We start from the raw sequence: 24084 nt of genomic DNA, 5'->3' as shown, positions 1-24084 counted from the left end.
CACCAGCGTATTTCCCTCTTCCAATTCAGAACTCACTTTTTGGTGTGCTTTGATGTGCATGATAGCTACCTTCTCAGGTAACTGAACCGTGTCCAAGAACTTCAGTATTTCTGGTGCATGCTTGATACTCTTCCCTTGTGAGTTTAACAGTCCTCTCTCCTTCCAAATGTCTCCATGTGCACGAACCACCCCAAATGCATACCTTGAATCTGTATAAATATTAATCTTCTTTTTTTTTGCCAATTCTAAGGCTCGGGTTAGAGCAATTATTTCAGCCTTTTGTGCAGAGGTGTTTGTTGGCAATGGTCCAGACTCTATTACCTCTCGGCTGGTGGTAACAGCATACCCAGCAGGTCTTTTTCCACTGATAACATAACTGCTTCCATCAGTGAAACAGGTCTCAGTGCCCTTGAGAGGGATGTCCTTCAGATCTGGGCGATTGGAGTAAGTGGCCTTGATTGTCTCCAGGCAGTCACGGATCACCGGTTCTCCCAGATTCCCACTGAGGAATGAAGCTGGGTTCACAATTTAGTCACCACAATTTCAACATCTTGTTCTACCAGTATGGCCTGGTACTTCAGGAATCTCTGAGGGGAGAGCCAATGTCCCCCTTTGGCCTCCTGGAGGACTGCAGATACTGTACGAGACACTAGCACAGTCATTTTCTGGCCCAGGGTGAATTTGCATGCCTCTTGGATGTTTATTGCCACTGCTGCAATGGCTCTGAGGCACCCTGGCCATCCCTTGGCTGCTGCATCCAGCTGTTTGGAAAGGTAGGCTACTGCCTGCCGATACGGGCCCAAATCTTGTGCCAGTATTCCCAAGGCAATCCCTTGCTTTTCATGAGAAAACAAAAAGAATGGTTTACTCACGTCTGGAAGTCCCAGGGCTGGAGCTGACATGAAGGCCTTCTTCAGTTGGTCGAAAGCCTGTGTTGCTTCCTTTGTCCACGGCAGGCTCTTGTTTCCTTCTGTAATCAATGCATATAAAGGTTTAGCAAGCGACCCATAATCATTAATCCACAGTCTGCACCACCCTGTCATGTTGGAATTGTAAAAGGACGAGAGCCCGGGGATCCGGCGGGAGGAGGAATGCAGTCCAAAACCAATGTGGTTGATAAGCCCAAACTCCGGTTTATTAGCAATCCAAAAGCACTTACATAGTATACCAGCTTGTTAACTCCTAAGTGGCTTAAAGCTTATCACAGCACATTTCTATTTCTACATAATTGGACTTACATTGGCAAGCTTCCATAGTCATGTTATGATTAAAAGAATTCGGTGTTCACCCCTCCTGTTCCCTGGTTAGCACCTTATCAGGACAGCTGCATCGTATCAAACTCCCCCTTTATTCCCAGGCAGTTTCTCACACACAGGCCTTTTGCTTCTAGGCCTATTGCTTGTACAGTTTTTCTATAGATCCCATAATTCCATCAATGATCCATGCCCCTGATCCTTTAATAATTGCAACACTGTCATACCTAGAAAACTTCTCAGCTCTTTTGCTGTCTGGGGTTTTGGGATCTGGCATATCGCTTCTTTGCACTCTCATCCAAAGGTTCTTTGTCCAGCACTTATTTCATAGCCCAGGTAAATAACTGTTTGCTTTACCATCTAGGCCTTCTTTTGGGACACCCCATACCCTTGCAAGCCCAAAAAGCTGAAGAGGCTTACCGTCCAGTTCATACATGCCTCTTGGGTCTGGGTGGCTACCAAAAGGTCGTCCACATACTGAAGCAGCTGTTCTTCTCCTGGTGGGGGTTCCCAGGATTCTAGCTCCTTTGCAAGCTGTTCTCCAAATATAGTAGGAAAGTTCTTGCACCCTTGGGGTAATACACACCATGTGAGTTGACTTTTGCGTCCACTCTTGGGCTTCTCCCACTCAAATGCAAAAATTTTCTGGCTGGCTTCATGGAGAGGGAGGCAAAAGAAAGCATCCTTCAAATCTAAAACGGTAAACCAGGTTAGTTCAGGTGTTAAACGAGTTAATGAGGTGTAAGGTTAGCAACCACTGGGTATAAATCTTCAGTTACTTTACTGACTGCCCTCAAATCTTGTACTAACCTATATGGCCCATCAGGTTTCTTCACAGGTAAAATAGGAGTATTAAAATCAGATTGACACTCCCTTAACAATCCAATTTGCAAAAAGTTCTCAATAATTGGCCTGATCCCTTCTCTGTCTGCCCTTTTCAAGGGATATTGCTTGGCCCTTACGAGCCGTTTCCCTTCTTTAAGCTTGATTTGAATTGGCAGGGCATTCTTTGCCCTCTCTGGGGTACCAGAGGCCCACACTCCAGGGAATACTTGATTCATTATCTTCTTAATAATTTCCTCAGCAACTCTCTATGTTGTTGGTCTTTTACTTCCAAACTGATTTCCCCATTTTTAAATATTATTTTTGCCTCCAGCTGCTCTAGCAGATCTCTGCCCAAAAGTGCAGGTGGAGCGTTAGGCATATATAAAAATTGGTGAATTCCCCACTGTTTTCTCAATTTACATTTCAGTGGTTTACAAAAGTATGCCTTTTCAGATTGGCCAGTTGACCCTGTCACTACAAAATAACCCCTTGATATAGGTATCAAAGCTTTATTCAACACTGAATAGGTTGCTCCTGTATCTACTAAAAATTCCACTTTCTTTTCTTCGTTCCCTAGTTTAACTATAACCAGAGGGTCCCCTAGGGTAGCGCCCAGTCTTCTTTTATATGAGCAACCACCCCCGCACCTCTCTGGTCATATTTCTTTTTCATCACCCTTTCTCTTTTCTGGGCACTGGTTTTTCCAATGCCCAGGTTTTGCATAAGGCGCACTGGTCCCTTCCTAGTCGGGGTGGTCCTTGTCTTGGTGAACCTTGCCCACATCTTCCTTTTTCTTTTTCTTCTTTTACCACCCTTATTAGTTTTTGCATCCCGTTTGTATCCCTCTCCCCAATTGCTATAAATTCTCCATGCCACATTAAGCAAAGTCTCTAGATTCCAGATTGTTCAGTATGTTCATTCTTTGCCCTACAGATCTTCCCAAGTTTTACACCCCAAATTTCCTTGCCTAGCCCCAGTGATTGCCTCAGTTTATGTCAGTGGTCACACTCTCCCTAGAGATTACCTCAAGTTTAACCCCCAAAATTTTCCTTAACTGTCCACAACTTATTACCTCATTTTTACCAAAAAAGATTCATTCTCAACCTTTAGATTCTTTCAAGTTTGACCCCCCAAAATTCCCCTACCTGTCCACTACTGATTCCCTCATTCTTCCTTCAATATTTATTTCCTTTCTACCATGTAGCTTCTATCAAGATTTACCCCCAAAGTTTTCCATCTGTCTACTACTGCTTACCTCATTTTTACCTCAAAATGTTCTTTCTACAGCTTATTTAATATTATTTTTACACAAGTTTCCCTATCTGCCCACAACTGATTCCCTCATGTTACCTCAGTGTGTTCATGCTCTCCCCTAGAGATTAGCTCAGATTTAGCCCCCAAATTTTCCCCACATGCTCAGTACTCATCACCTCATTTTTCCCTCCAAGTGTTCATTCTCTGCTCTTGAGATTTTGTCAAGCTTTGCCTCCAAAATTTTCCTTATTTGTCTACTACTGAGTACCTCATTTTTATGCCAAAATATTCATTCTGTCCCCTACAGATTACATCAAGTTTTACCCCCAAATTTTCCTTCCTGTACAATATTAACTCTTTTTGCCCCAAAAATGTGCATTCTCTCCCCTAAACATCACCTCAGCTTTTCCCTCAAAAATGCCACCTTGCTCCGCTCGACATCCCCTCCCATTTTCCTACACAAACAATTCTTGTGTCCCCTCTCAGTCACCCCAGGTTTTCAGCTAAAAATGTCTCCTCTGTCCCCTTGAAGTTATCCCAGGTTTTCCCAGTGAGGAGCTGCAAGGAATTCAGGCAGGGCCAATGACACCAGGGAACAGCTGTAAATTCAGAGGCAGAGAGAGAAGATCTGCCAGGAAAGGGGAAAGGTTCAGAAAACATTACTGCAATTAATTAATTAATAATTATTTCCAGTTCCCCACTGAGAAGAACACAACTTCACAGCTGTTAAGGCCTGACAGTTCCCTGCAGGGAGAGCTCAGCACATGTGCCCAGAGGCAATCCCAGCATCTGCAAGAAAGAAAGAAGCAGCAAAAGGTGATTGCTTCTTTCAAAAGTTATTTCAAGTGCTCACACCCAAACCCACCTTTGCTCTGGTGCATGGTGAGCAGTAGGCACAGGTCATGTCATCCATGCTGGTGTGAGTGATGCTTTCTGGGGGAAAGCAGCTGATCTCCAAAGTTCCCTTCCTGCCCTGTGCCTGATCTGCACAGGAGAAAACCTCTTCCAGGAAGGGATTGTGCTCCCTCTAATCCCATTTGCCCAGTCTGTGCCATGGGGATATTGCCAGCCTGGGGCAGCAGAGGCACACGCAGCTCTCAGCACTCTCTGCTCCAAGCACAGCTCTGGGCTCCTTTGCAGACTGCCTCTGCCGTGGGGTTTTCTCCAGGAGAAGCCAAGGAATTGCTCATGGAAGGGTGCAGATTAAGTTATCCCAAAGGGAAGCAAAGAGTAAGTACTCCAGGAAGAGCCCTTGGCATCTGCTGGGCTGAGGTGGGAAGGGGACATTCATTCCCTGCAGGGCCAATACACAACAACCTCCAACCCAAAGCACAGACTGGCAGGTGGGGTCTGACAGCACCACTCTGACAAACCTCCTTGTCATTCTTCCCTGCAGTGACTTTTGCAAGCAAACTCTGAAGCTGACAAGCCCAGAAGCTCCATCCATCCACTCTGGAAGGAAAGGATACTCCCAGGGATGAGGCACATTCCCAGCAAACTCTCCCAACCCAGCCTGGAGGCAGCGCTGGAGCTCGGGTGTGGGGCTGGGAAGGGCTGCCAGGAGCACGCGCCCCCAGGTGGGGTGGCAGCGGCAGCAGCAAATTCCCACAGGCTGATGGCACAACAGAGAGACAAAGGCCAGCAGTGCCCGTGGGAGGTGCAGGGTTAATTCTGCTCCCTGCCCTGCCCCATCCCCGCAGGAAATCTCCAAGGGGAGAGAAACTCTCAGGGTGCCCAAAATGCAGCATCTGTCACCCTGATCCCGCTTCAACTCAGCGTGGGGGGCCAAACTCCCCCACAGGTAAACACTGAGCTGACCTGGTCAGTCTCAAACACAGCCCCAGTTCTCACCTCCAGCCTGCTCCTGGGGCTGCTGCCACATTCCTGACAAGGAGCCCCTGTGGACAGGGCTCTCTCTGTGTCTCAGGTGCTGGGCACTGCAGGGACCAGGGCAGCCCCCTCTGGGGACAATTGGGGATTCATCCCACACTACAGGCAGGACCAGGGGCCCTCCAGTACAGGCTGCTGGGGCCAGAGCCCATTGGGTTTGGCTGCTCAAACACCAAAGCTTTTGGCAAAGATGGGATGAGTTAAGTGGGTTTTCCTGTCCTGAGAGAGAGAAGAAATTGTTGAAATTAAGCATGGAAATTAAGTCCACTGTGGAAGTCAAAGGCTCCTGGCTTTCCCACTCCTGTTCTGATTGCTCACTAGAGGGTTTTATCCATAAAAAAATGAGAGGTGGCACCAAATAAAAGAGCTCTTTTTCAACATTTTTCTCCTACTTACTTTCATACATAAAAAGGATGTCCATTTTTTCTTAGTGCATTCTTTGCCTAATTTTAACAGAACTGTTTTCCTTCCAGGCCCCACTTGTGGGTTCTTCACTCCTTTGCCATCGGACTTTGGACAAAGGAAGAAAAGGATCTGCTCCACATGGGTGTCATCCTATGGGGAACACCCCCTGTACCAGCCCCAGCCTGGGCCAAGCATGCTGCCTCACTCTCCCCATTCTGGATGCTGGCTCCAATCCAGTCTGAGTTTTCCCCTGTTTTCCATGTCTAAGGATAGGAACTTGTCCTGGTCAGGGTGGTAAGGCCTTAAACTGCACATTGATCTGGGGGGCTGTGACTGGGATTCCAGCAGGGAATTAATTGATTTACAAATAAAAGTTATTCCAGGGAGCTGCTGCTTCACCACACAGTGTCAGCAAAAGAGAGAAAACACCAAAGGTGTATCCAAACACAAGGATGAAATGATTCCTCCTGCTTTTAGTGGGATTGAATCAGGGGGATGGGGAAGCAGAAGTTAAATGATTTACTAAGGAGTTTGTTAGAAGCAACACATACAGCTTGCCCAACACTTATTGTGCCTACCAAAGCAGGATAAGAAGATATGAGACTATTGTTATAAACATATATTATAGTATTGGCTTCTCGCAAAGTATTAAAGTAGATATTATATAATGTTAGAAATGCCTTTTGCTGTGTGGATGTAGTTTTCTCTCGTTTTAGCAAGAATGTTAGCAAGTGTGAACAAGTAAGAGAACCTCCAAGCGAGCAGAGGGTGAACCCCGAGGAGCTGCTGACCAACACTTTGTCCAGGGAACAAAAGGGCCCAAAGGCTGCTCCGCCCGGAGAACGGGCGGCCAGGAGGGTCCGGAGCCGCTATCACCGCTCTGGCCGGGGGGCAAAGAGGCCCAAAGCTGCAATCAGCCCTGACTGTCTGGAGAATTAAGAGATCCACCCTACCATCGACTCTTACCTAGCGGGCCCAACCCCAAGAATCAAAAGAAATAAAACCACAAGGCCGAAGACTACGCATGCTCTAAAAAGGCGAAACCAAGGAGTGGCCATGCAGAACAGCTCCGGGAAAAGTTTGAATATGAATAGAGAACAGACAGTAAAAATGGTATAAAAAGGACTCACCTCGGGCATCAGGCGTGCTCTTGGCAGAGCGCCAAGGCACCTGGCCGTTATCCCTTTGCTTTATTTTATGTGTCTCTTATTGTCTTTATATTAAACTCTTTAAATTCTAACAGGAGAGTGAACCTCGTTTTTCACACTATTGATAAAGAGAAGGAATCTTGACCAAAGATCCTATTTTTAACCTAAAACTAACTCAAACCAGTCTTGAAGTTTGGACTTGAGCCAGAGACATAAAGAGCATGCACGGGGAAGCAAGATGAAGAGCTCAAGATGAGGAAGACCCTTTACTTCATCTGAAGAAGACTCTTATTTCATCTCAGAGACCCCTGCCCATGACCACCAGACGACACTGCGCAAGCGCAACGTGGATGTAAATGACTTTTGGGCTCATTGTAATACAAGGTGGGGCTAGGTAATGAATATGTATAGGCATATTGGGAAACTTAATGAATATGGAACTTGTAACCCGATAAATACCGAGCTGAATGCAGCTGTCGGCACGCATGACTTTGGAGGAACTATCCCCCATGTGTCCCAGCGCTGGAATAAACATACCTACTTTACTACTTATTTAGTAGTGGAGTCTTTTCCACATATCAGGATCAGGGCTTATGCTGCCCTGGAATGACAAAGAACTTCTCCCTCAGCCCCCCAGAGAGCCCTCAAAAAGCCAAAGTGCAGCAGGGAAGGAAGGAAAGGCACTTGCTGGGGACAGCACAGCTCCAGCTGCTCATGGGGACTGGGAATGAGGCTGGAGCCAAAAGCCCCTTCCCAGGCTGGAGGGGCTTGCCTAAAGCACCACCTCTGGGAAGCAAAGGGCTATGGAAGAAATGGAGTGGGAATTTACAATAATAATCATAATGGATCAGGAAAGACCAACAACAGAAGCAACAATCATTCCAAGGGAGCAGGAGGGATGCTGAGCTTTAAACGAGGTTGGAGTGAGGCAGCAGCTCCTGGGAGTTCTAACCCACGGCTCCAGGTCTGCGCTTCCAGGAGCACTGCAAGCTCCTCCTGCCCAGTCCCTGGCTTTGCCTCCTGCCAGTACCCGGCACCTCGGGCACGGTTGGGTGCGAGTGCTCCAGTGCTGCTGCCCAAGGGAGCAGGAAAATGGCCACTAAACCCCTTCCCACTGGGCTGGCTCCGAGCTCTGCCTGGGGAAAACATTTGGCACCCCAGGCATTTCAATGAAATCAGTTTCCATCACTTTGAAGATGCACTGAATAAACCCAGGGCACATAAGTAAACCTCTCCCCATAAGGACAGCCCAGGGAATACACAATTATTCCTATGCCTGGCCAAACAAACCAGCAGCCAGGTTTTGGGGAGAGACTCCAGACTCTTATCTCCTTCCCTGGCTGTAAACCACTTGCAGAGGCTTTGGAGTTCATACAAGCTTGTCAGGATTTGGCTACTTCATTTAAATTCCATTCAGATACTGGAATGGAAGTGTCCTAAAGGCACCTCCACTCAGACTTTAAGCCCTCTACCACCAAAGAATTTGGATGTTCTTTTGTTAGGAACACCCCACCTCTGCTTCTTTAGGTGTCTCCATGTGGGACATCAATTAAATGCGGACAAATTTTAGAATGCAGCTTCCAAGTCAAGTTACCTGCTAGGAAATTACTCCAGCTCTCTGGTACCTTGGGCTGTTTTAAACACAGCCTGGCCCTTCATGGCTGAGGCTCTGAGCTACACAACTTGTGAGCTGGCAAGTAACAGCAGCTGAGGTCTCATCCCAGCTGTACACAAAAACAGGGAGTGGGGGCTGCATTTGGATACATGCAGGCAGGGTTGGGCCCCTTCTGAAAGCTTCAATCCCTGTTTTTCAGAGACTCAATCAGGGATAATGACATTTTCCCAAAGCTCTCTTAAGGCACGTGAAAATCTGAGCAAGAAAATGGAATCAAACCCTTTGTTCCACTGGCCTCACGCCCCAAATTCCAACGGGACAGACAAGTCCCTCTCCTCGCAAGGCAACGTCTCCTACCTGGATCTGTGCCTTCCCCAGCCTTTGGTGGCCGCTGTCTCCATCCTCACACACCTCCTCATCTTCCTCCTCAGCAGGCCTGGCTTCCTCATCCTGCAGAGCAAGCACAGGGACACTCACCAGCCTGCTCATCCCAAACCTGGGCAGCAGGGATGGACTGCTGGGACCCCCTGGACAGTCACCCCTCTGCTGGGCACCATCCCTGCTCTGCAGTCCATTCCCGTTCCTGGCCTGGCATCTCCTTTGAACGGGATGTTAAACCACAACCACTTGCTCTGCTGGGTTTTGGGACATCAGAGACTCCCCCAAGGCAGTGGACAAAGCTCCTGTTCCCACAGCCTCTGCCTCCCAAAGCCCTGCTAGGGCCAGGCAGAGCAAGGGAAACCCCTCAGTTCCTGCTGGAAATTCCCTCTTGTGCCCGTAAACCCAGGGAAATCGTGGCTGCCCCATCCCTGGAAGCGTTCAAGGCCAGGCTGGCCGCAGCTTGGAGCACCCTGTGGATGGAATGAGGTGATCCTTAAGATCCCTTCCCACCCAAACTATTCTGCCATTCCAGGATGATTCTGTGATCTCTCCCTGCATTTATTTTGCATCGTTTCCTCTCTAATCTGAATTCCCAAATCGAAATGATTTTTTAAAGAAATCATTTAAAATTATCCCAGGAATAAAAAGGGGTGCATCAAACATACAAGAATCATTCCTACCTCCATCAAATCATTGTTAATTGGAAGCCTATTTCCTCATCTCTGTCCTTAGTTTTCCTTTCCTAGGAAACCTTATGATCCCACAGTTTCTCCAAGAGATTTACTGGGATTGCAGAAAGGTTTGCTTTGTCAGGGAGGCAGGGGGGTTTACAACACTTGTTCCTCTGCATCTTTATCCTTTCACCAGCTTTCCCCTGGAACGGTGCTGCAAGAGAAGTTCAGAATTACTAGAAATGGATCAGGTTCACCTTTTTTCCTCATTCTTTTCCAACGACTTCCAAATTCTTGGAATTATCCTCAAATGAGGCCTAGCAAGCTACTGTGAAAACATCAATCAGAGGAACATCTTGAAAAGAGAAAACCACATCCAGCAGCAGCCAAAACAATGCCATTGCTATTCTTACCTGGTCCAGGAGCCCCCACACCCCTCAACTGTAGCACCCCTGCATCCAGTTTGCTTTGAAACATGGCTCACTGCCTCTCTTCGTAACAGTTCCTTCTGCTTTTCTCTCCCATTACACCATTTTAGCCCCCCAGGATTTCTCTCTTGCCCTCTTGTCTCTGGAATCTGCCATTTTTATTTTCAGCCTCATGCCTTCCTTCCCCTTCTCTGCAATACAAGATATTGAAGAGTTCGGTATCTGCCAGCAAAATATGTCCACTTCTCATCCTCCTTCCCACTTGTCCCTAAGCCCTGCCAGCTTACCCTTGGGTAGCTCACTAATGTGCCCAAGGCTGCATCCAGCTTGATGTATTTAGTACTTCTAAATACCCACACATGAAACAAAGGAAAAACAAAGCTACTTTCTCATTTGCTTACTTCTGTGACTCACCTCTTAATAAGTTTTAAACATCTGCATGTTCCTTTTAGTTACCAATAAGAGAAAAAGTCTTTTCAATCTACTCAAATAGGTTTTGTTTTTGTTTTTTTTTTTTGGTAGAGCTAGAACAACTACAAGATAATAATCACATCACATCTTTGGAAAGGCATTACATTTTAAACGGCTTTATAAAATCCTTAATCTAGGCCTTTTTGACTTAGTTATGAAACAACATTGGTGGCCTCCACTCCTGATGTTAAGCAAGCAGGAATGATGACAGGCAGCACCCAGCTGTGAGCAGGACAGAAAAACAAGGTGGGAGACATTGTCCTCACTTGGACACTGCCTCAGAAATCTGCCTGAAGAACACTCACTGTAGTCAAGACAGGACATGCTCCATACAGGCAAGTGACCTGGAAAAAGGAACAGACAATTCCGGACAGATGCTTCCTCACCAAAACACAGCAGGGCTTTCCCATGGAAGAGGTACCAGGCAGATAAAAGGGACAGAGCAACATATTTCTCTCAAGAATGCATCCCTCTTGGGGAACACTTGGCTTGTATGAATCACTGAGACCCCACTGCTTTTAGGGACGTACAGCAAGACCCAGCACTGAAAAGCTGCCAGCCTGGGGCATCACAGCTTCTAGGTATTACCAGTCAGCAGGATATAGAATGACAGCATTCATCTGATCAATCAGAAAGAACTTTTTGGTTAGCAATGCAGGCAGGTTCAGAGGAGCATTACACCCATCTCCCATAAGCAGTAGGGCATAAAAGTCAGGTTGATCTCTAACTGGTGCCAGCAGAGGATTAAAGTAACCAAACCCCATGACACAACTTGTTTGACCTCTGACTGCTCAGAAAAATCTTATCTGGAAACAGTGTGGGTAGAGAATTCACTCACCATGTGCTCTCCCATCACCAGGGCTGCTCTGCAGAAAGGCCACATTTCCCTGTCCAGAGGGGTTATTCATTGTGGGTGGCAGGAAGTCTGACTTCAGTATTCCAGCTCTTACATCAAGAAATTATTTCACCTTAGAACATGCTCCGAGACACTCTGGACACACACGGAGCCTGACACTTGGCCTGAAAGGACACAAGCACTTGGTGGAACACCCTGACAGCCTGACCTTGTAAAAGGAACTTGTCAGCAAACATTTTTCAAGGAGCAGCTCATCTGTGGCAGCTGCAGCAGACAGGTTGTCAGAACAACCTGTAATTACACAGGTACAATTCCTGTGTTCAGCCTGAGGCACTGCTCGAACAAACTGAGCTACCCCAGCCTTCAGCTCCCACCTAAATCTTGCTCACTTTTCAACCTAGCAACAGATGGAAAGCTGATACAGCATCCACTGGTCCCTGTGCTCAGCTGTAGGCAGCATCCTTTATGTAGAGTCCCACTGCTTCTATCCATGGAAATACTGCAAAGGGACAGGACACAGAAGTGCTACTAGCATATTAAAAAGAAGCAGAAAACCAGGAAAGATGAGGTTTGGGATAGGGACAGAAGCAAAATCACACATCATATGATAGTTAAGTACGGCTGCTGGGAGTATGCAGCATGGAGGACAGCGAGATTAAACTAGAATATATTCCAAAACTGTAGCAGGTAAGGTTAATAACCCTCATCAATTAAAAAAACAAAGGAAATCTGGTCTGAACTAATTTAGATTACCATCCCTGCAGCCACTGGGTATCATTACTCCTTTTTCCCACCAAATGACAAAGACTTTACTGGAAATCACTCGTTTTCTGTTTCCTATCTGTAACAGTGGTCAGGTAACCTATATAATTTCTCGGAATGAACTGAGCTTTACCTTAACTTCCCAGCCTTGTACCCTTATGAGTATCCATCTGGGAGCGCTGACCCACTTAAGGAGAGGCTCTATTTTTTTCCCCCCTTCCCTGCCCTTTTTTTGCCACCTTTTTTCCTGCCCTGCTATTTTTTTGCCCTCAATATAAATACCTCAAATGATAGAAGCAATGGGGTTTTCCATTCAGTTTAAACCTTAAAAAATGAGGGACAACAGAGATTCCCTGTCAATTTAAATGTAAAGATGATGAAAATGGATAGCTTGCTCTCAATTCAAACTGATAAAAATTAAATCATAAAGGTTTTCCCTTCTATTTAAACAAGAAAATGGGGTTTCCCCACCAATTGATAATAAAATAATGGAATAGGCAGGGTTTCTTTCAACTGATACCCCTAATATTGCAGGTGAATGAGGACTCCCCCAGCTTAAACACAGACAATAAGGGAAAAGGAGGGTTTCCCCTCAATTTAAAACCCTTCTTCCTTCAGGGAAAAAAATTTCTTTTCTAGGGTGACTGAGGAGGGATTGAAAGCACTGGGGAAGGACGAGGAAGATGAAAGGAGAGAGGGAAAAGATCTCCCTGTACCCCATGTGCTGCCTCACCTGCTCAGGTGCTGCTTCCCTCACCTGCTCCTGCTTGGCCCAGGGGTCGTCCCTCGGCACCTTCCTTGAGCCGTGCTCCACACTCAGGTGCTTCCCCAGCCTCTACAGGATGCTCTCACCATTAGTCCTAGAGATATCCCCAAAATCACCTACAGAGCGTGCGCCCATGTAGCCTCAAAAGCAGCTCTGAACAGGGCCCGCCCCCGTCACCCTCACTGGCCACACCTGGGGCTGTCCCGCTCCTCACCATCACTCCTGTCAACCAGTCAATCTCCCTGAGGGGCTGACCCTGCCTCTCAATCATTCTTAGTCCCACCTGTCAATCAATCTGACAGGCTGATCCCACCTGTCAATCACTCAGTCCTGCCTGTCAATGCCCTCACAGCTCCCATACCCACAAAAGCCTCAAATCCCAGCTCATATAGCCCTGACAGCCCCCAAAGACCTCACATCCCTCCCTGGCAAGGAATTCTCCTGGGGGAATAAAGAAAGCTGGCAAAAGAAATCCCCACCTCATCTCTGCCAGAACAGACGCTCTTGTGTTCCAGTCCAAGGACATAAATGGCCACAGGGAGGGCAGCTCCTCCTGCAGCCTTCGCAGCATCCCAGGGGATCCTGAGGTGGTACAAAGGGCCTGCCCTGACTCCCACGGCTATGGAAAACAAAACCCAGCTTCTCATGAGAATTAGAGAAGCAGCTGCAGCACGAGCTGTGTAAACATTCCTTAAAAATGCTTTTCCACCACTGCAACTACCACGTGCCTGGAGATTATTATTCCTGTGCTGGAGCATTGGAAAGGAGGGTCAGGGGGCAAGTGTCCTTCAGGGAGGTGATCTTCCACGGCAGTGGGGAGGCTGACATCCACTTACTCCACAAGGATCCCAAAACCAGTTAGTCTGCAGGAGAAGGATTTGAGGGCTGCTGACTCCTGAAGCTATTCCATAAAACTTACCAGTGGGAAGAGTGGCAACAGCCAAACTGCCCAGGTGTTCAGGAGAGTTTTAAGAGGTTAAGGGGTCTCTGTGTCCCCTGGGGTTAATTTTGACCTCATAGATGGAAGATGAAAGAACCATTATTTGTTTTCCTGCTTGAAATGTACCAGTCAACAACTACACTGTTCACAACGGGGGCTGCAGGGGTCAAGGCACAAACAAGAAAACCACATGTCTGGGAAGGGTCAGGAGCTCTGGGATGAACGAGGCTATACAAAAGGCAGACGCTCAAGTGAGCAAAGTGAATAAATTGTGTTGGAATGCAGTGCCAGTTAAACAACTTCGGAATATACTCCGATAGCAATCCGTTGAAAGGGAACCCCACTGCACTTGTCTTCCCTAATTAATTCCATCGGGCTTCCTTCACTAAAAATACTCTCAAAATTAAAAGCAGAGATGCCTCGTGTGTTACTTCAAAGCAGGGGAGGAGGCAGCAAGGAAACGCTTATTCTTCGATGGCAAACTCTCCTGTGAGCAGTTCCAGAGTCCTGAGGGTCACCACTGTGAAGCTGCTGAACAATTGGAAATAGCTGGAATGAGCACAGCCCCAGAGAAATCACAGTCCCACTGCTGGAAAAGCGAGATTACCCAAGCAGCAAGATCAGCTCAAGTGTTTCCCGAAGAGCAGCTTTGTTCTGAACCTTAGCTTAGGAGTTTTCCTCACATGCTACAAGAGTCCTTCAATCTATTCTGACCTTTTGCATAGCATAGGCCACACAACAGTTAAATGTGATCATGTTCTTGAAATGCAATTCTTTCATATAAAAGCGGAGAACTTTACGTAGTTTCAGTGTTAATTATGTTCCCTGTTCAAACATAAACCCTTTCCAAGGTTCAAGGACCTCTGTTTTCCACCACTAACTGCTCGTTATCCTTGTCTAGATTCAAAAACTTCCGTTAATCCCATTTTTCCAGCACAGATTTGTCTGAGTCTGCAGTCCACCTCATCTCTCAGTAGTCCAAATTCTCTGAACTTTAGCAGAACCTTCACACTTCCCAACTCTTTTTGTCCATCTCTAATCCACATCCAACCTGCCAGTACTCTCCCTGAACTGTTGACAAACTAAATTACACAACATAAATTACAAACTAAATTACACAACATCAACGGAGAACACTTGATTAATTGTTGAACGAAAAAAAAAGAAAAAAATAAAGAAGCTGATTTGGACCCAGCAGGACTGTCCTTGCTATCTGTAAATCAGGAATTTCTACCTATTTCACTTCAAATTATGTTGCTGAAACTAAAGTTGTCATATCAAAGGACAGATTTTTCATTCCATGTGAAAGCAACATGCTGCATGCCTTCTAGCCACATTTTCACTGAAAAAAAACCCCAAAACTGTTCAGCCTGGGCTCACATACAGCTACTGCTGGCATGATACCAACATTCAGCAATAATGGAATTCAGAAAATGACCAATTATGAAAATGTTTTCACTCCAAGAAATTTTGATACTGCACTGAGGAAGCTATGCATACCTCAAAAAGAAAATTCAGTAATCAAGTTGTATTTCTGTTTTTATCGAAATAAATTTAAAAAATACTTCTGGCCAATATGTACATATTTGCTCCAGTTACTCTTTAAATCCTTCTGCTTAATAAGGAACAGGCTCTTACAGTAATTATCAGAAGTTCTTACAATGCAGCATCGTACTTTTGGGAAGGATTAAACGTCTCCTGAACATCTAACCAGTGCTCCCAAATCAATGAGACTCTTCCTGTAACATGGCATTTCCCCACCTCCCCCTGAAGGCAGCAGCATTTTCAGAACAAGAACTGCTTTCCAGATATTGAAACCACTTAGCAACGGGTGAAAGGACACTTTAGAAATGTGGCAAATTGGATCAATGATTGGAAAAATCAAAGAGAGGTTTTGCAACGAAAGTTTCATTTGAGTCATGACATCATTTTTCAGTTTTCTGAAAATGTGTTAGCACTGGGAAAATCTCATTTCCATTCAAGACAGAGTCCGAACAAAAGGCTTTTGCAGGTAAATGCACTTTGCATTTCTGAAGTTACACATAATGAACAGAATGCTCGAAATTAAAACCTTTGGCCTCTTCTTCCACATCCTGCTCATCTGTCTGTGCTTCATTTCCCCATCCCCATGTCTTGTCAAAAGTCTCACTGCGTTGCTCCACTGCTCGAGCTAGTGTGATCTGTGTTTTCAGGTAAATACACCCCCATGCTCTGTAAAATGTTCGAGGTGGGTCCTGCCAGGCCAGCCTGGGCACTGTAGGACTCAAGCAGGTTTGCTACCAGGTTCATGTCCACATCCACCGGTGCAAGCTCAGCATCCTCAGCTCCAGAATCAGGGCCAGCACTCTCAGATGTGGCTGCTTCAACAGAACTTGCCTGCAGCAAGTACAAAGAGAAAGTTTTATCAAATTGCATGAGCAGATTTAAGGAAAAAAAAAAAAAAAAGGCAAACCACAAGAGAAAAGAAACAAAAAACCAATTCTGCAGCCAACAAAGTCCAGTACATTCCAGAGTCCTGACAGACCCATGAAATGCTCACGCCAGCTAAAAATCATCACTGCCCATCACACAGATTAAGTTCCAAGGTAAGGACAGAAAGTGTTGCTGAGTCCTGGCTCAGCTTCCTATGGGAGCAAACTACTACAGGAACTCACAAGTCAAGCTGCAGCTGCTTGCCCTACTACTAAAAACAGGGAAATAAAAGTCTTGGAAAAGATATGCAAATTCAAAGCTTAGGTAAGCTTTTGTTTGAAAAAAATGTATTATGGTGCAACTACAGCACACTTTGCTTGCACGTGGGAAGGTTCTGATCACACTACTCAGAATGGGCGCTTCCAGCATTATCTCCTGTTTCAAAATTACTATGCTACAAATCAGAGCTCAAGGCATACTCACCCCTCTCTTCTTGGTGGTGAAACTTTTACCAACGTTGGTCTGTGCCAGTTCACGGTCCATCTCATTCATGTACGACTTGAGACTGCCTACAAGCTCCTCAGGAGACATCTTCTGGTCCTGCCTTTGATTTCCAGCATCCAAGTCTTCATCATCCCCATCTGAGAAATCAAACTCCTCCTCTTCATCCAGATCATCAGAATCCAGCTCCTCCGAGTCAGCCCCTGGGTATCATTTTGTGTCAGTACAACAGCAAAGAAATCAGTGCAGGGATTTGTTTCAAATAAAGAAGCAATCTCACCTAAAATTCTGTCCAGTGCTTTTGTAAAAGAATCCACATCAAAGGTAACATGGGATTCATCAGATGACCTGAAATATAAAAATATTTTAAAATAAATAAATAAAGCTTTTATGCTTGCATAAGCGTGACACAGGCACAAGCCACGTGGATTTCTCTCAAGCCAGGACTGAAATTGGGACAATTGAACTTAGAAGCACCCGGAAGTTTGAAGCCTGTAGGGATTAGGCATGAAACAGTGAGTGTAGGAATTCCTGGAATGACAAGAGAAAAATTTTGAAGATCACAAAATCAAACGGAGTGACAGAGAGCAGCTCAGCTTCCAGCACTTTAACCTGCACCAGCGTCAGGGCGGTCACCAAGCTGATTTAAAAGCAAGTACATGTTCACTGCTATGGGTTGTTTCAGGCCTCTGCACAGCACACCACCTTCAAACTCTCATTCTCTGCATCACAGAATCAACCCAAGGGCTGCAGCAAAGTGCAGCATTCCACACCAGACCCCAAAATCAAAGTGCTACTACCATGGCATTTCTGCTCCTTCGTGTGAGGAGACTTTGGACACAAAAGCCTTCATGCTCTCAGCAACTGTTTCCAAGTCGTATTTTTGCTCTTCCTCATTTGTGGAAGGAAGAGACTCATTTCTTGCCTCCTTCAGCATCTGATCCAGAGCATCTGGTGTAATATCCAGCCAGCTGTCATCTGAAAGCACACAGGACAGATCTGTTATTCTGCACACGCCTGCTGGCCTGCAGGGCTCAAAGCAGGGGACTGAGAGGACTGCAACCATTCTGCAGCTCATTTCTGCACTGTGAAGTTTTTGTGCTGGTCCTGGGTCACAGACAGCATAAGGCAGCAAGAAGCTGAGAAGAAGAGAGTGGAGATTTCGTTTCACTACTTGAAAACTGCTTTGCATGCAGCTTCAAACTAAGAGATACCATTCTAGTCACTGAGAAGCCTTTGGCCACTAAATGGAGGAAGAAAGGCTTACTCTAAAAAGGGAGAGCCAATCCAGAATTTGGTCTTAATGAAGGTTGGACTGGCTCTCCCTTCACAGCTGTCAACATTCCCCTTCTCCCCCACAAATAATCATTTGTAATAGGAGTAATTCCCCTGCATCCAGCTCACCATCCTCTGGAGGAAGAGAAGCTGCTTCTCTCTCAAATTCCTTCAAATCAATGGATGTTGTCTGTAGCAGTGTCAAGATTTCATCACCTGGGCTCACTTCAACAGAGCTAGAAGAAAAAAATTTCAATTTACTGGAATGGATTCAACGGGATCACATGCTTTACATTCAGGTTTTCACTTGAATTCTTCATTCTTCCTTCTGTGCAAACACATCAAAAAGGGAAATTAATCTGGGGGAAGTCCTAGAGTACTGTACAGGGTATTGGCCAAAACAGGACACAGTCAGTCCCTGCAATTCCTAGCTGATGGCTCCAAAGCCCATTCCTCGTGGCTCCTTATGTTTATTTTGCCTTGGTAAATATGAAGACTGCCAGATCCCAAACAGCACAGACTGGAAACTCAAAAAACTAACAGTCAAGATATTATGAGCTGGCAAGGGATCAGATAATGTTGTAGTGATTTACTTTTTGGATTTGATCTTTTGGAGAAATCTACAGCCAGCTGCCTGTCTTGAGTAAAGGAGACAGATTACTCTGTATTTATTATTCACTGGGACTGCTTTTCAATGAAGCTTTTATACACTTTCTACAGTCAACCAAGCAAATAATACTTTTCAGTCACCTCTTAACCCACTTGGAAGAGCTTAGCATTTCACAAAACCAAGATAAATAGTTACTCAAGCAAGAACTTCTACTAGTGGAGTATTCTAGAGGAATTAGTACTTGTATGTCCTGGCCACAGCACCAATGTTAAATGTACAATGGAGAACAAGGGTTCAGGTTTTTTGTAACAAGGATTTTAAAGGTAAGTTAAAGGATTTGTAGGCATGGTGCATGACACTCGTGAATTTCAAGTAGATCTTACCTTTCTGGGGCAACAGATTGCTGGAAGTGATCTTCTGCCATATGCAACAGTTCCAGGTACTTTGCAGATCCTTCCATTTCTCCCTATTTAATGAAAGTCACAGGCATGAATCCAAACAATTCTCCCTCCCCTTCCTCTCCACAGTCAGGCTTCATAAGGATGACTCTTTGTCACACAGAAATGCTGAGAAAACCAAAACAAGTAAAACCCCTTTGCCATGTACACTTGGAACTGAATACAGGAAAATTCCTATATTTAAAGTATATTAAAGTATATTAACCTAAGAATTTCAATAGAGCTGTCCAATTTTATAACCTTCAAGTAAGTATTCAATTCATGTCCAATTTTTAAACTGAAAATAAGTAGTCAAAGGCATCTTTAAAAAAAAACCCACAAAACCCCACCAAAACCCCCAGAACTCACAAAAACCACACACACATAAAAATTACACCTGCATGGGCCCACACAGGTCTGTGGTGTTATGTACAGATCTTGAAGAATATTTAATTCTAGAGGCATGCAAATGAAATGCAAACCAGTGAAATCAGTTACACCTCACACACCCTATGGTGGTTTTCTTCATTCAAGTGTATTTCTCTCCTTCCTTTAGATGAATGAATGAATCTCCAAATCTTGATTTTTCCTTTTTAATTTCCAAAATAAATTACTTTCAAAGGGGAACAAACTGCACGTCTCCTTTAAAGACATTAATTCATTTTACACAGAGATAAGAATTCAAGTTCTTGCCCTGCTGCAACTACTTACACAAGTTCAAGAGCTAAAATGCATCTTTTCTGGAATGTTTAAAAGCCACAGACACACTGCCTCACCTTGAAATAATCTTTTTCCTTCAAGCTCCTGAGGAATCTCTCCCACAGAGGACCACTTAACACATTTCTCTTGGTATCAGGAGCTACTTTACTGCTCTTGGAGCACAGAATTTCAAAGCCATGAGCCTGTACATAAAAGATGCAACAAGAAGAGGTTCTCAAGGTGTACGGACTTTGCTCACATTTTTCTGGACAAGCAGGCAACTTCCAGACAAAGACCCATTTCCTGGACATACATAAAAAGGCAAACTAAGTATAAAATGCATAAAAAAAATCATTACCAGTTTCATGCCCAGTTCATAGGCTCTGTACTGAGGATGAGATGGGGCAGGCAGGGTGTATCCACTGCGTCTGTCTGGAACAAACTTCTGCTGCACCAGCTGTGCATATAAACACCGAGTGAAAGTCACCTGGAACAGCCAGAGCAGAAAAAAACACTCCCTGCAGTGTGACTGTGTTGTGGACAGGCATCAGATTCCCACCAGGCTCACTGAATTGTGTTTTAAGGCACCCATATTACAGGCAATATCTGAGACTGCATTCAAAAGATACCTTTAGATAGATTTTTCTGATACATTGCTTTTCAGGCCTTACAAAGTATGCTCCAAATTGAAATCCCCAAGCAAATATGAACTTTTGTCAGTCTAAATACACTAGGAAAAATCCTCAGGATTCTGCATTCACATCAACAAGGTGTATTTTGTATTTTTTAAAATAAAATTTGATTAAAAGCTGGGATTTTGGAAACAGTCTAGAAGTCGAAAATTTGACTCTAAAGCTTCTTTTCAGGAGTCTAGAGGTACAACTTTTAACAAAACACATCAGATAAAACACTTCATAAAAGCTTTCACAGAGCTGTGTGAGCACAGCTGAGAAGGTGAAAAGCCTTGGAGTGAAGCACTGGTTAGGAGCAACTCCTCATGTTGGCTGGCAGTGCTGTCAAACTGCTCTGATCACACAGGGAGATCAATTTACGCAGCAGGCATTTCAGCAGAGGAACTATTATCATAACCTCTGGTTTCAGACACAGTTCCCTCATGATCAGCCCTTTGAAAGCCCAGCCATGTCAATCTGAAGGCAGAGACGCTATTAATGTAATGCAATGGAAATTCATCCCTCCACCCAGCAGAAAAAAAAGACAAACCACCAGAAAACACGCAGTTTGAAGTTCAATCTATGCGTTTATACCATTGGCCACAGAAGCCTTGTCAGATACAGAACCGAATTAAGTGACAAGTTGCTTTCGAAGAGCACTTACCGGGCCATCACAGGCTTTAGAAGAGCACTTACCAGGGCCATCACACGCTGCTCTGCAGGGAAGGTTGTGAAGGGGCGCCGACACGCCCGCAGATCGCCCGGATCCCGCAGGTAGAAGGCCTGGACTGCCGCAGCCACCAGGGACGGGCGCTGCCTCAGCACAGCCACGATGCCGGCCGGGAGGAAGCAGCGGGCTCGGTGCAGCGAGGCCTGGATCTTCTCGGGATACCTGAACAGCAACAGAGTGCACCAAGTGCAAGTTAAACCACTCCTTTTTTATTATGAGGCCTATTTTCACTTTAATATTTACCCGTATTATGGGTCAGAAGATTATCCTGAAGTTAAAACTTGGCCAATCTAATGGCTAGAATGTCTGTTTCTGTAATAGATTTATATAAATGTACCCGGCTAATAAAACTGAATGCCCACGTGGGTAGGATGAGTCACTGTGAACTCAACCAACATATCCAGCTATGCAGTATTCTTCACCATACTCTGTAAAAGATATGCTGTCAAATCCTTGCAAAAAATAAAGTACAGGGCTGAACACAGCTGTGACAAGCTGAAGCTCTGAAAATCCTTCTGGTTCTACATTTTAGCTCAAATCCTCTTTTTCCTCCTGCACAGGGCTCTTAAAAGATCAGGGAACTTTCAGGTTTTTTAGTATAAGAAGAATGTGAAGGAAGAGTAACTCGTCATTGCCAGGTGTGGAATCATAGCAGTGAACCAGTTTCAGAGCCCTCAGATCACAGCCTACAGGACACGGATCCCACTCCTTCCAGGAGGGCCACAGAAAAACCTCCAGCTGCTGGTTTCTGAAAAGCAACCAACTTTATCACATCTATGGGGGAAATGTTTAAACCCCAGACAGCACAGAATCAAACCCCACAGGTGCAGAGGGCCAAAATAAAGCACCCACATACCCATCGATGCGTTTATTCACTGCAGCCCTGATGGGCTCTGCAGCCAGGAACTCCTCGGAGCGGCTGGACAACAGTGCCAGTGCCTGTGGGATTGTGGGGCAGGGAGCAGAGAGGTCACAGTCCTGCTCCGGAGTCTCTGACAGCGGGATGATGTGCAGCTCTCCTTTGTAAAAGAACACCTGGCAGGCAGCAATGCTCTCATCAGACGGGGTAAGAACAGTCACACACCGGAAAATTTCATTTCATACACAAATGCATGTGTTTAAACACAGAGAATATAAAGTACAAATAGAGAACCAACACAGGAAGCAGCATAGCTTTTTTAAAAAAGTTACTTGAGATGCCAGAGACCATGATCCAACCAGTAAAAACCCCTATTTTAACTGCAACAAGTTTGGTCAAATTATTTTGTTTCCTTAATAACAATAATACCAAGTTTCTCTTCAACTAGAGAATTGCTTCAGGAGAATCAGCATAACCTAGCTGCTTAAGAACATCACAGGGACTAAAAAGCATTATTTCAGGTGCTACATGTGACCTCTGCTGGTTCCTGATCCTAAGAAAAGCCCTAAATGCAACATTCTCAACTCCCTCACGCAGTCCGTTCCCTCCAACAGAAGGAAAATATGAGTCTGATAGTTCACATTTGCAATCAATTTTTGTGCTGTGTTCCATCCCTTTTAAGAATCCTGGAGTAGGGGAAAAATAATTAAACAATTTTTTGCTAATGACCAAGTTAATTATTTCCATTTTAATCCACTGCCAATGACATGACTACTAGCAACTATCCATATCCAGGTGAAGGTGTCTGCTCATTCTTTCACCTATACCAGACTCAGTCTGAAACCTTGTAGAGACACCAACACTCCAGCCTTGAGCATTTCCTACTCTGAGGGCAGCAAATCCTCTTGCCCAAACACTCCAGAATATGGTAAAAAAAAAAAATTCCAAGTAGCTCTAGCAGAGCTAGGAAGTTCAGGTGGATACAGGAGTGCTCCTGAGGAGAGCAACAGTAAGGGACAGCCAGCACTCTGGATTTTCAGAGGCAGTCAGACCACTTGGCTGGAGGCACAAGAGAAAACTCCAGCTGCTCCATAAAAGGCCACTGTGGCCCCCTTGCCCACTGTACAGAAGTTTTACTCACCCTGTTTTCACTATTCTCAGGATTCAGCCACTTTGGGAGAAAATCAGCTGCTTCTATCAAGAGAAACTCTCCATCATTGTCATCAATCCTGGCCAAGGAGAAATTGGTTTCTTAGCAGGAAAAGCCTTGCAAAGCACAACAACACACTTCTGAATCCATGTCTGCTGGGGTTTTTTTAATATTCACAGAACCACAGAAACACTTAGATTAGAAGGGACCTTAAATATCATCTGGTTCCAACCCCCCTGACACAGGCAGGCGCACCTCCCACTAGCCCAGGCTGCTCCAAGCCCCGTCCAACCTGGCCTTGGACACCTCAAATGTGTACGTGATGGGGAAACACCTCCAAGGATGGGGAATATTTAGCCAGGACCTTCAGAGCATAGGCACTGCCCCTTGGCACCCCTCCCAAAAAAGCAGCTTAGCAGGACCCGCTGTACCTGGCTGCCAGCCCCGGGAACTCCCTGGTGATCTCCCGGACCAGGTACACAATGAACCACTCGTCCTCCACGTTATCCCCGAACAGCGTGGTGCCGCCGATGTGCGCCGGCGTCTCGCCTGGACGGGGCAGAGAGAAGAGAGGCGCCTCAGCAACCCCATGCGCAGAAACAGATTGTCCAGACAGGGTGCGGAGCCTCCCTCACTGGGGATATTCCAGACCCAGCTGACTAAATCTTATGTCGTGTGCTCTGGGATGACCCTACTGGAGCCAGGCGGTGGGACCACATGCCCGCGGTGGGCCCTTCTAACCTGACCCATGCTGTGACACTGTGAGTCTGTGAAGCCCCCGGGTCCCCCCTCACACGTCCCCGGCTCCCCCTCACACGCCCCCTCCGGGCCGTCCTCCCGCCGCGCCTCCCGGCCCGGCCCGCTCCCGGCTCACCCCGGCGCGGCACGTAGCGCAGGCGGAACGGCTGCCGCTGCCACACGTAGGCGGCCAGGAGCGGAGCGAAGCGCACCAGGAGCACCTCAGCGCAGCGCCGCAGCAGCGCCTCGCCGCCCGGGCCCGCGGCCGCCGCCGCGAACAGGCGGTAGCGCACCGCGTCCTCGGGCAGCGCGGGCCGCCACAGCGCCTCCATCGCGG

The 24084-nt window shown here is 46.0% G+C and overlaps 1 protein-coding gene and 1 long non-coding RNA gene across 2 annotated transcripts; one reads left to right on the top strand and one right to left on the bottom strand.

The window, feature by feature from the left end:
- The first annotated feature begins 385 nt into the window (after nucleotides 1-385).
- Nucleotides 386-7632, top strand: LOC121661771. Its single transcript, XR_006015087.1, has 3 exons — nucleotides 386-397; nucleotides 2671-2673; nucleotides 7358-7632. It is a non-coding gene; the product is annotated as an uncharacterized LOC121661771 (long non-coding RNA).
- Nucleotides 7633-15553: 7921 nt separating this feature from the next.
- Nucleotides 15554-24079, bottom strand: ECD (ecdysoneless cell cycle regulator). Its single transcript, XM_042022227.1, has 13 exons — nucleotides 23884-24079; nucleotides 23441-23558; nucleotides 23001-23088; nucleotides 21857-22035; nucleotides 20967-21162; nucleotides 19958-20086; nucleotides 19677-19802; nucleotides 18847-18929; nucleotides 17983-18089; nucleotides 17379-17556; nucleotides 16859-16926; nucleotides 16561-16781; nucleotides 15554-16041 (listed from the first exon to the last, which is right to left on the bottom strand). The coding sequence occupies exons 1-13, from the start codon at nucleotides 24077-24079 to the stop codon at nucleotides 15811-15813; spliced, it is 1920 nt and encodes a 639-aa protein (XP_041878161.1). The 3' UTR covers nucleotides 15554-15810.
- Between the last annotated feature and the right edge of the window lie 5 nt (nucleotides 24080-24084).

The sequence above is a fragment of the Corvus kubaryi genome, unplaced genomic scaffold (genome assembly GCF_017639235.1).
Source record: "Corvus kubaryi isolate FWS band 111438036 unplaced genomic scaffold, C.kubaryi_AGA036_p1.0 126, whole genome shotgun sequence".
In the NCBI taxonomy this organism is placed as follows: domain Eukaryota; kingdom Metazoa; phylum Chordata; class Aves; order Passeriformes; family Corvidae; genus Corvus; species Corvus kubaryi.
Note: the sequence above shows the minus strand (reverse complement) of the source record. Positions and strands in the feature narration are given on the sequence as shown.